At 41.0% G+C, this 12,553-nt stretch overlaps 1 protein-coding gene across 17 annotated transcripts in view; it reads left to right on the forward strand.

Moving 5' to 3' along the window:
* Window positions 1-12,553, forward strand: part of Ablim1 (actin binding LIM protein 1) — a 295,966-nt gene that overhangs the window by 267,340 nt on the left and 16,073 nt on the right. For 7 of the 17 annotated variants that reach the window (XM_087185683.1, XM_087185680.1, XM_087185678.1 and 4 more), the window contains 3 exons: window positions 889-1,008; window positions 8,621-8,725; window positions 10,485-10,532. In XM_087185683.1, the coding sequence (XP_087041809.1) occupies window positions 889-1,008; window positions 8,621-8,725; window positions 10,485-10,532 (273 nt within the window). The remainder of the gene's footprint in view (window positions 1-888; window positions 1,009-8,620; window positions 8,726-10,484; window positions 10,533-12,553) is intronic. The other 10 variants (XM_087185687.1, XM_087185688.1, XM_021253383.2 and 7 more) reach the window with 2 other exon arrangements.

Genomic DNA, 12,553 nt, shown 5'->3' on the forward strand with positions numbered 1-12,553 from the left:
CAGGAGTCTAGAACATTCTCCTTTCTCATTCATCTTCCAGATATGCATGACACCAGGTGGTAGGCTTTCTAATAATTTTTGAGGTCTACCCTTCCAAAGAGAAACTCTTGTCCTACTTGTGATCCATGTACAGTACCCCAAAGTGTTGACCTCTAACTGCTGGATACCAGATGATGATTTCCATCCCCTTGAGCCTGAGTTCCATTTTTTTTTGATGGTCCTTCCCTCTGAGATGCTGAGTTTTCCATCCCCAGCATTTCCATGCACAGCCGTTAGGACCAAACGTAGCTTTGTCACTTGAGGAATACAAAAGGATTTTTCTTCTATGTAGGTGAAATAAAATGATTTCCAAAGGGATAGGTATAGTCTGGGGCCAGGGATTTAGCTCAGTGGTTCCACCACCTGCCTCGCAAGCGCAAGGACCCGAGTTGGATCCCTGGTACCAAAAAAATAAATAAATACAATAAAAATAGTCTGATCCTTTCATGTGGGTTCTTCTTTTCAAGTTTCTTAAAGTGACTGTCATTCTTTTTTACATGCATGTCAGAGGGTTCCGTTTTGTTAGGTGCTTTTTTAGAAACGGCTTTTGTTGAGTCTGCGTGATGTGTCGTCCTGCCAGAGAATGTCCTGAGAACCATTCCTCCTCGTCACAGCCGTTTATTCTCAGAGGCTGACTCTGTCCACCCGACCCTATCTGCAGGTTCTCCCCACTTGGCCTGATTGTCCGCAGGTGCATCTGTAACCCTTTTTCCTTTCTCCTTTTTTCGATTCCTGATTAACACTCTTTTATTTTCCTCCCTCGGAACAATGCCACTCTCCCTGCTCCTGTGTTAATTTCTGTTCTTCTTTTGTGTTTCCCCTCGCCCTGCCCGATTCCTTGCCGCGCAGAGCTGTTGTCTTCTGGTGTGCAGAGGCTGTCTCACCTGCGCACCAGCAGCTTCAGCTCCACCCACAGTGACTCCCGCCCCAACCCCCCCTTCAGACACCACTTCCTCCCCCACCTCAAAGGTAAGGAGGCAGGCGCACCTGTAGTGGAGATTTATTAGCACCCTGGCAAGGCTAATAAGGTGTATCTCCAAGAGTTAGTGCCACCGAGCTTCTGACCCATCAGCATGCCTGTGTGTGTCATGACTGTACCGAAAGGTGACCTTAGAACTGGCATAGTATCTTGCATTCCGAAGGATATGTCATTTCTAAGGGTTCTAGATGAAGAAACAGGAAGTATATTTGACTGTAAGTTTATCATCCCCCACTTAGGAAAAAAGTATGTATTATTATTTTGTTTTTGTATCAAAAGCAAAATGTTATATACTCGGTGCATTTTCTGGGTTTAATACATCTCAGCAAAGCACAGGAGTATTTATCATGAATATCCAAAGGTCATCTTCGTGGTGATAAGCCATTTTACTATAGTAACATGTTTGGGCAGCATAAAAATGATCTGTGACAACATAACTCAAATTTCTCTCTTTGCACCAACTCTCAGAGTACTTCAATTTGTCCTAATTTCCATCTGATGGAGAAGAGAGGCTTTGCCTTCTGTTTTCTGTTCCTGCCTCACATTGCTGCCCCATTCCCTTTATGGCATTTCTGTTGTTTTCTTCATTGCTGCTTATGCTTCTGTAGTTGTTCTCAGTTGGGGCCCTCCGCAGGTTGGGGAGCCCAGAAGCTATGCAGGGGCCACAATTTAAGTATGTGCTCCCAGAGGGACACCATCTTGTTCCTTAGTCTTGATTTGAACCAAATTAACCAACAGAAATAGTAAGAGGATGCAAGCACAGATGTTACCGTGGATGTCAGAGCAATCTTAAAGGCTGCCGGCCCTGTGTTCCGAGTGCTCCCATCACTGATGCATCGATGAAGTAGCCTAAGTGTTGGTCTAGTTACCTGAACTTTCACTATCAGTCTACCCAAGTGTCTTTCTTTTAGCTCACTTAGGTTTTTTAACAACTGAGTCCTCAAATGTAGATGCCCTGAGTTTATCAGTATGCAGTTATTTTACAGATTTGCTATTTCAGCATTTTCCATGCTTCAAAAATAATATTGCTGACATGCTTATTGAAGAACCACACCATCTGCCATTAGCACTGTTTTTGGTAGGCGCAGCGCTTTCTAAAACTCTTGACAGAGTGTATAAAGCTAGTTGCTAATTAGTATTTTGGGAAAAAATTTTATCATGTAAATGTCAAGATGATACTTTTGAGAATGCTTATAAACCCATAAAGAAATTATTGAATGAGAGTCAGCATGTATTCTAAATACAACTTAGTATAGAAGCCCTTGGCCAAGTTAGTCTGTAGTTATTTCTAACATTCAAGAGAAAAATACATTTTTTATCGTTAAGATGTAAGCTTCCTCATTTGGTTATTATGTTTCTTCTTTCAGAATGCAGAATGAAAAGCATGATGGAGCCTATAAAGTTGTATAAAGTTTGTACAAAATGTCAGTGACTAAAATACTTCACATCTGTGACTAGCTACGGAAGAGACAGAAAGTCCTTGGACACTGGCATCTTGGATTTAAATACTGCCTGTGTCACTGGCTGGCGGCGTGACCTAGGGTTGTTATCCTTCTGAGTGTTGCTTACAGGCCGGGCGAGCCCTAGGTCCTAGGCCGTTGGGCTCTGTAAGGTGCCAGATCATGGTGTGGAGCACACCATGGTCAGTATGAGGCTCTTGAAGCAGTTTTGGTCATCATTCCATTACTCGTCATAGCGACCCTGGGAAACAGCCCCAGCAGAAAGAGCTCACACCAGAGGCCCCAGCTCATAACTGGCCATAGGCTCACCGCTAGGAAGAGGCAGCCCCTGGACCAAACCGCAGGCCTCCTCGTCCCGAGCAGTGCTTGTGCACCCTAGGTGAACTGAGGATTGAACTCAGGGCCTGTGCACTGAGCTAAATTCCCAGCCCTATTCATTTATTTATTTAGAAATAGGGTGTCGCTAGGTTGTGGTTACCAGTTGACCAAAAACTTGTGGCTGGACTCAAACTTGTGACCCTCCTGCCTTAGTCTCCCAGAGTCCTGCGATTATGTGTGTACCAATCACACTCAGCCATGAAATATAATTTTTAAAGTAGTCTTTTATTTTCCATCTCTTTTCAACGAGAAAATTGCATTCTTATTGAAGCTAGAACAAAAAAAACCTCTTCAATCATTTAAATTACAAAATCAGTTTTTTTGCTTTATTACAAAAATATCAAATGGTTATAAAAATTATAGTACCTCTGTGTGCCTACACATTGCACTGCTTAAAATGTAGATATACATTCGCTTCTATTTTCAGTCTGAATCTGAAGTTTTTGACACAAATATTATGAGTCAAAATTATAAATAGCACTAGGCCAAGGGGAATTAAAATGACCCTTAACTTACACTTTAAAAAAAAAAATCTTATGACCTCCCTCTCATTTTCTTTTTACTAGATATATGCCCGTATTTTGTTCATATAAAATAGTCTTCTATATATTTCAAAAACAAAATGTCATGTACATAACAGTATATGCTTCTTTTTTTTAACTGGATGAGCTTTCTGCTAACCTAAGAAATCACGGAGAATTTGTATAAAGATATTGTTTTAAAAACCTAATATATTTGAATGGATAAATGCTTATTCTTCAAAGAATCACTTCTTGGTTATTTTGAAAAGCGTATCCATTTACAAGGAAGGCCTCTCCAGCACTTGGAAATTTCAGAATGGAGGGAATTTACAGCCCTTTGAGAAACACAAACAAGAGATCTTTCAAATGGGCCAGCAGCACCCAGAATCTTCCATGGCCCAGATTTAAACTTTTCCTTTGTGTCTGGGAGCTTGACCTGCGATCATAGGGGAGTTATTTATTTAAGTGGATGTGAGCTGGGGATCTTGATTTGTAGTAGGATAACCAGCTCAGGAACCGTGTCAGGTGTCGAGAAGGAGCAGGGGCCCAGCCTCACCTCGGCAATCCAAGTACACTTCCTGGTGCTCATTTCTTCTGCATGTGGCCCGGGCCTCTGGGGCTCAGGGAGCTGAGGATGCCTGCATGGGTGCAAAGCTGAGGTGCACGTCACAGACTGTCTCTCTGCTCCATTGGCTTCCCCATTCGTTTTCTGTAGTGCCCATCTTTGTTTTGAGGTTTGTTTTTATTTGTCTAACCTTCCTTGCAGCCTCAACCTTTATTAGTGTGTCGTTGTTGGGCCTTGAGGACAACGTCATGCTGAAAGATTTGCAAAAAAAAAAATTTCACTTTATTTTGGGCTGTGTTTGTGCAATGTTTGATGAGTTTCTCTTCCTTCCTCTTTGAAATACTGCTACGCTGTCCAGGAAGTATAACTTTTATTTGTGAGTGGTGGACTACCTAGATTAAGACTCTTTGAAAGGAATGGTTGCCGTTTTGCCATAGATATGAGTTACTATGATACCAATACAAATTCAGTATTTACAAAATACATTTTAAACCTCTTTTTGAAGTTCTAGACCCTTCTGATTGCTGAAGGCCCAATAATTTGAAACCCTGTCACAAAATATTCTAGATGCTGCCATCATGAAGGCCCCTTGCAAATACATATTTATATTTTAGAATACAAGCACATAATCCTGAAAGCCAGGCAGTACTCCAACAGCTTCCACAACAGAATCATGCACCTCCATCTCTATTCAGGCTCTCATGGTACCAAGAAGAATGAAATCGAGGAAAGCATTTGAAGTCATAATTACAGTGAGAAGCCTGTAAATGACTGATCTCCCAAGTACCAAAAAAATTGTCTCTTCAGGTTAATAGGGAAAAGCTAAACATTAAAGCCAAGGAATATAACTATGGGATTAATTTCTCATTACAATAGCTAAGGTCACCAAAAACTTAGAATAACCCAACCCAAAGACCTATGTGAGGGACAAAACACTATTGTATGGTATGTACACATATATATACACATACTAGTATAGTATTTTTTTAAAGTATCTTATTCCAGGGGCCAGGGATTTAGCTCAGTGGTTTCACCGCCTGCTTTGCAAGTATGTACAAGGTCCTGAGTTTGATCCCAGGTACCCCCCCCAAAAAAAGTGTCTTATTCTAGGCTAATGAGTAACAATGGTGATGATGATGACAACGATGATAATATTGATTCCTTCCAAATGTATTTCATCCGATGCTTCATACTGTAGTTTGCCCAAGTAAGGAACTAAGCTCAAAATTTTCTGCCAGGGTGAGTTTGAAGGTTTTATCATTTAAAGATATGGTGTAGGGGCCGGGGATTTAGCTCAGTGGTACCATGTCTGCCTCAGAAGCACAAGGTCCTGAGTTCGATCCCTGGTACCCCCCGCCCCTCCAAAAGATAGGTTATGTATGTTAGAAAAGGAAAAGAGGATTCTTCTTTTTCTTTTAAAAATGCCCCCAAATTTTTCAAGCCTTTGGTATTTTAAGAGCTAACAAGTCGGTACTTAGCAACATTTTCTATTTGGAGATCTCTTCCCCACTGAGTCGCTGTGTTACATGAAAATCACATTCCACAGAATGCGAGTGTGCTGTTGAATTGCGCTTTACCTTCCAAGAGCTTTTGGGGGAAATTTTAAATGATCATAGAGTTAAATGTACTTTAAAAGATGAGTATATTAATTGTTCTTTTCTTTTTAAACAACTGGAGAGGTTGCGACTGCTAAAGATACACAACCAAAAAGAAGAGCAGCACCCAGTTGGTGAAAGCATTCAGCCAGAATTCACCCACTGGGAATTCAGGCTTTGACCTTACCTGAGAAATGATGGGCTTCTGCTGCCACCTGCAGCAGAGAATCTGATTGACAAATATTTTAATACCTGGACAAATGTCTCATTCCGACAGCCTTGAACCATTGTGTCCCATATATGCTGACATTTTTGCATGTGTGTGACACTAGCGATTAGCAAAACAGATTCAGTGGCATTTTGCCTGATCAGGTGTAGGGACGCTACAGTTAGAAGTGAAGGGCTAGGGGCAAGGAGCAATGTGGTTCAGAAGCAATAGGGGCCAGTGCAAGGACATATGAGAGTCTTCAAAAGAACAGTTAAAATAAGGCAAGAAGGGGAAACTTCTGTGCCTTCCTCTGAGAAAAGCCCCAAGAAGTATTCTGGTTTTCAATTGCGGATTCTTCTTGTTAGCAATCTCCTAATGTTTATAGGATTAGAGGATTCTTCTGAAGTGAGACAATTAAACTGGAGTTACTGCGGATGACCTAGGAGGGGAAAGCTATAAAGTGGGCACTGCTGTGGTCCTATTGCCCTAGTGTGGCATCTGGCTCCTTTTAATTAAGAGATCAGGGAGATGATGGTTAATCCTGTAGTGCTGCTTGCTAAATTAGGCCGTAAGTACCTTGTGGAATTAATTAGTTGGCCTCCTTCAATGATTCATTCACATTTACGCCGCACTTACTTAGGGCAGCCAGTAGGCTGAGCGCTGGGGAGGATGAAGGGGCCCCATTCTAGTTTAGCCGTGGGTTTAACACAGCGTTTCCTTCTAAGTGCAAGTCACAACCTTCCTGCTCCTGCTCACCTCTGCCTGTTTTTGTTATATGCATTTTTCTCAAACATGAGCCAGTTACTGCTCTTTGGGAGAGTAAGATTAAATGTGATTGCCTTTTCATAACTTAGCAGTTTTTACTTTTACACTGAGCTGCAGCCTCAACACCTCTCTCCCACCTCATTAATTTTTTATTTTGAAACAGGGTCTTGCTAAGTCCGTAAGTTGCCAGGCTGGACTTGAATCACCCTTTTGTTTCAGCCTCTCCAGGGCTGGGATTGCAATTGTGCATCACCACGCCTAGCTGTCGGTTAAGCTTTTTAGAAAATGAGCAGTTTGAGTTGCTTCATAATTTTTGGAAACTAATATTTGACTTAAATGACCAAATCAACATTATAACATATTGCTAAAGAGTCTTGAGAAGGGACGGAAGCTTCAGAATACCACCAAAAGCCTAGAATCTAAATCTGAGCTAGTAACAAATTCAGATCTCATATTTGGAATATTTTATTGGTCATTCGGTACAGATGTACTCTCTAGTTACTTAAACGTGTACATATTGAGGAATTAAAACTATTCAGCATGTTGTAGAACTCTAGCAATTGACTTCTTTCATACTTTTCTAGCCAAAGGACAGTTTGACTTGAAGAAATTGGCTAGAGCTCTCTCTGTTAATGATCTATCATTTAATTGAAATTATTAGGATTAATAAATAAATTGGACTTTTTGAAATTAGAAGCATCTGTGCTCACATTGAAAGGAAATTTCAATTCCCTACAGAATGGGAAAAAATAATTGCAAATCATATCTGATAAGACATGTATCATTACAACTTAATAGTTAAAGTAATTAGCATTATAACTCATTAACTTTTAATAGTCCCACATCTTCTGATGTGTTTTGGGGACAGGATATTTGCCCAGATGTGTGGTGGTGGAAGGAAAAATTAGAGCAGTAGCCAATCCCTTTCCACTTCGCATCAACTTCCCTTCATCCCTGCAGTTCTCCCCTGAGGTTACAAGGGCTGGTGGTCGTCCTGGGGGCCCTTGTGCCTTTTGCAGCCACATCCCTAGTTTCTCCTCCAAGAGCACAGTTCTGTCTAGCCACAGTGGCCGGGCCTGTCGCCCCCTTACCATGGCCCTGCCTCGCTGCCCTTGCTCACTATGTCCCTGCCTTCCAGAACATGGGGTTTCCTGTTCCCCGAGGAAGCTTCCTCTCTGGTGCCTGGCCCAGGGAGCTTTCCTCCCTGCATCTCATCTCCTCACGTTTTTCTTATACCTTTTGAGTAGTCGATCATATGGGTGTAGGGGTGTGTGTGTGTGTGTGTGTGTGTGAGCGAGCGCGTGCGCATGTGTGCCTGTGTGTGTCTTCAGTCTGCCTCAGTAGGTAGACCCTGAGGCCCTACAGGGTAGAGATTATATTGCAGTCACCTGTTTGTCCTCGATAGTAGCCAGTGCCCACCCACAGTGGGTGTTCAGGAAGTGTACTAGTGATAAAGCCAATAGCCCCGGTAGAGCCAGCAGTCTTGGAAGAGAAGGCGGAGGAAGCTATAAGTGGTCCCCACGTACCTGACAGAAAGGGTTCTGATGCTACTTTGTATATTTCAAAGTGAGGGAAACAGAAACTTATGCTGCATTGAAGGCGCTTTGTATTCGTAAGGGAAAGGACTGGGTGACCTGGGTGCTCCCAGACTTAGCCCTCACTAGAGAAACACGAGTCCAATAGCCAGCCTCTGCCTGGGAGCACCTGGACCTTCCGGAGTGGGGGTGCCGCATATCCCAGCCCTCTTCATGCTTGGGGGTTAATCACCTGACGGCTGATCTTGAATCAGTAGCAAGTGACTCTCCATCCCTCCCAGTGGACTTGCATCTAATCATTTGCCACTAGCTCACAGCCTTCAGCCGCATGCCATTGCAATGACACATCTGATGCTAGCTGCTTTGAACCTCAGCCCACGTGGACTCAAATCTCCCCTTTGGAAAACTAACCCTGATACCACCTTTGCAAGCCAAGTTGATAAATCGAGTGTGTTTCCTTTGCTTCTCCTCCCTGACGTACCTCCTTCCATTTGTTGTGTTGAATTTTGATTACGCTTGCTTGGTTTTCTTTATTGCTCTCTCTTCTCATTTTGTTTTCTCCATTCTTATTGGAGGCAATGAGCCATCCAGCGGCCGGAACTCCCCTCTCCCTTACCGGCCCGACAGCCGCCCTCTAACTCCAACTTACGCTCAGGCCCCTAAACATTTCCATGTTCCAGGTAGGAGCTGACACAGTCTGTCTTGGTGTCCTGTCGCCATGTAGAATGTAGCCTTGTAGCCTTGTCTTGTCTCGTCTCCATTTCTCATGCTCATTAATTGGGATGCACACAGTTGACAAACCCTAAATTGCAGGATCTGACCCATAGGGCCTTTCAAAAGAGCTGAATGTGAAGTACCAAGGTTGTGTTGAAGGTTTCCTAATTTTTGTTATTGTTTTTGCAGTGCTGGGGACCAAACCCAGGCCTTCATGCAGGCTGGGCAAATGTCCTACCACTGAACCATATCTCCAGCCCTCCAATTTTTTGAAAAGGATAGGAGAAGGAATAAAGGAGAGGAGTTGGATGGTTTGGCTTGGGTTTTTTTATTTTTTGGTTAACATTTTTTATTTATTTTAGTATCTTCTAACATAATCAGTCTGTGGTTAAGTATTCTTAATTATTGCCGTGGCAATTTAGTTATCCTAAAGATTGAACCACAGTGTCACCACATTTGTATTTCCTACTTGTCTCTAGTTTCTCTAGTGCGGACATTTTTTTCCATGGATTTTTCTTTTGAAGCAGGTGTAGCGTTGGGTCAATTGGATGGTCTTTCTGCATTTCACAGCTGACAAGCCACCTCCACTGCCCACACAGATACCTTGCAATTTAGGCTTGGCACTGCAGGCTTTGCTCCAGTAGTCACAAGCATTTGCTGTCACAGCATATATAGTAATTTGCCATCATCAGACACTGGAAAAAAAAGAAAACATCAATTGCTTGCTATTTAGGGTTGGCTCAATTGGTAAGGGTGGGGTCATCAGAAGTGATGATATTATTTTTCATCAGAAGTACAGTTTTGCTTCTTTTACCTGTTGAAAGTGGCTTAATGAATTACCAACATGTTAATGTAAGTATCCATATTTGGAATCTGTATTCGTGGTTTTTTTCTTTGGCATTGCAAACTTAACCTAATAAAAACAGAGGAAAGTTTAATGACATTGGTACTGCCCTTTTTGTAAAGTTTCATTGAATCTTAAAGTCATTGTTCTACATTTGGGAGTTTTCACATGAAGAATGCCTCCATCGAGTCAGAAACCTCTTGAAACTTCTTGAGTATTTGCATTTAAAGTGAAATGGTAGCATAATTAAATGGGGTTCTCTCTGAATATAAGAATAGTAGTTAGCACCACTTTTCTTTTTCTTCCCCCCTTTTAAAAAAAAATTTGACCAATATAAGTAAGGGTTTTGTTTGAACATCCCATCAGCACACTGGGTTGGCCTTGCACATAAAAGATATTTCTGTGATTTAAAACATTTTTTAATTTGTCTACATTGCTTCCCACTGTTCTCATTAACTGAAAAGGTAAATTGAGCCACTGGTATCTACTGGGAGCTCAATTTCTAGACAGTAGCGATTTGGGGATTTTTCCCCAAACTGGTTATGCCTTCCTTACCATTTGAGTGCCTCCGCTGCTTGCATCTTTTCCTGTTTTAATCCCAGTTTCAGTGAAGTATTTGAAATAAATGGCTCATAAATAAGTCACATCTCTCTGTATGCTATGATGTATTACAAAGACTTTTCATGTCACCTGTCTATAGTAACTCACCCATTTCTGTAATCTCTTCTTCCAGTGAACTCAATCTTTGTAATACAAAAGTTAGCCTTTTGGGTTATTTTTGTTCACAAGTCTTCTGTTTGTTTGGTGTCTTGGTTGGTTTGTTGTTTCTCATCGCAGGACTGGTTCCCATAATCACACACCTTTGCTTTTCATTTCTGCAGATCAAGGGATCAACATTTACCGAAAACCACCCATCTACAAACAGCATGGTAAAACTCACTTCCCTCTGCATAGCTTTTAAGTAGCAGAGTCAGCTGGACTCTTCTTTGCTGTCTTCTGAAAGCTCACCTACTGCTGCTTTTGAGAGCCAAACTGAAGCATCCAACATAGTTTACCTTTATGGTCCAATAAGATGCAGATATTAACCTTCCTGGATAGAAAACACTTAGCTCCATTAGAAGTTTCCAGCATATTTCCAGGCCCATCAAACTGTGTATCGTTCCATTCACAGAGAAGGGAATCAGCCAATAGCCCACGAGCATCCTAACAAGACTTTATTTTTTTCTTTTTTTGCCATCAAATAATTTAACCAACCTCTAAAACAACTTTGAGCTTGCAATTAGCTTGACTAATTAAAACTAGTGAAAATGAGCCGGCTACATGGACTTAGTTGTGCCACTCCTAGCTTCTTACCAGGTGTGGAGATGTCTGCACCATGCAGTGGACAGGGCACAAGTGGACAGGTGCCTGCCCAGGTCCCTTTTCTTACCTCTGTGGCTCTGTATGGTCAGGGGCGTACATGATTTCTCTGGGCTTCAGTTTTCTCACCACTGAGGACCGTGAGTTAGATGGGTCTATCTCTGAAATCCATACAAAATGAGAAACACTGAAGTGGATTTGTAATTGTGTTCTCCTATTCTGGGAATACAGATATTTTAAATACAGTAAATCATGTTAATTTATGTAAATGACATTTTCCTCTACCATCTATAGGTATCTGGATTTGTCTCCCATAAATCTTTGTGACTAGATAGTGATTCCAGAAAATTATACAAAAATTGTGCCTGGGAATTTGAAGGCCGCCCTTAGAACTCTAGTGGATATTAACAAGTTATTAAGACAGGATGCTATGAAAAGTGAATAAAGTTGGAAATAACACAAAAAAATATTAGGGCAAACTGTAGGGAGAAAATGAAAAAGTATATATGTAATGATTCTAAAGCCATGTGTTGTTTTCTTCATTATTTTTCAAAGTTTTACATCACCTGCTTGCATTTTAAGTTTAACGTTGCTTTTGTTTTTGTTTCTGTTTTTTATGGTTTAATGTCTTCCCACATACTCATTAACATGTGAATGTTTAACTACTGACTTCACCAATTCTAATGTGTAAGTACTGTTTGAAGTCATACTTTTTAATTTATGAATAAGGTTCCCAGAGTTTGATTTAGAGATTTTAAAAAATATTAAAATAGGCCCTATCACTCTGAACAAAAATAATAAAATAATTAAGATTTAAGGAGATTGGATAATGTTACACTTTACTTGGAAGGCATTAATTGGCTTCTCTCCATGATATTTACTTTGAAGTGTTTCAGTTGTTGTAATTAATTAATAGTATCACAGCCAAAGTGGGACTTTGTAGCAAATACAGGATTGCCTATCCACACCAAATAGATGCCATGCCTCAAACTGGTGTCTGCCTTCATGCATTTGAGAAATGCTAAATTTAAATTAAATCACTTTTTTTTTTATAATGCAGACTTTAGTCTTTCCTATGTTAACATGTTTTATCTATCTCTGGCAAGGTAACTACTATCAGTTTCCTAAACTTGAGATTTTTTTTTCTCATGAGGTTAAAGACTGAGAAATACTGTCCCTGCCTTCCCAAGATTTTTCCCCCTTGTTACTGGGTCTCCTTTGTCAAGTCATGTAAGCAAATCGAGACCCAGAAGGTTACCAGAAATATTGGAAAATTGGAGCCGAAGAGTCAAAAGATCATTTCCAGATTTTAAAATAGAAGCTGAGAATGAAAAAAAAAGATACTTAAGGCATTATTAAGAAACGTTTACATATTAGTAACATCCCAAGCCAGTTTGTAAAATTAGCCAGAATCAGAGAACGACCATTTAACCTGGTTTGTTTTGTTCCAGCTGTAATTATTTAGGGCTCCAAGCCAGGGCTGCCTCCTCACAGAATAGCCGTTGAGAAGTTTGTGAACTAACGTTCATGCTAGCGTGGCTTTTGTTAATTTATAGGTGGTTGCTTTACTTGAATATACAGACCCTGGAAC

This window comes from Heterocephalus glaber, unplaced genomic scaffold (assembly GCF_053883595.1).
Source record: "Heterocephalus glaber isolate CG9 unplaced genomic scaffold, H.glaber_assembly_v1.0 deba00001497, whole genome shotgun sequence".
NCBI classification, from domain to species: Eukaryota; Metazoa; Chordata; class Mammalia; order Rodentia; family Bathyergidae; genus Heterocephalus; species Heterocephalus glaber.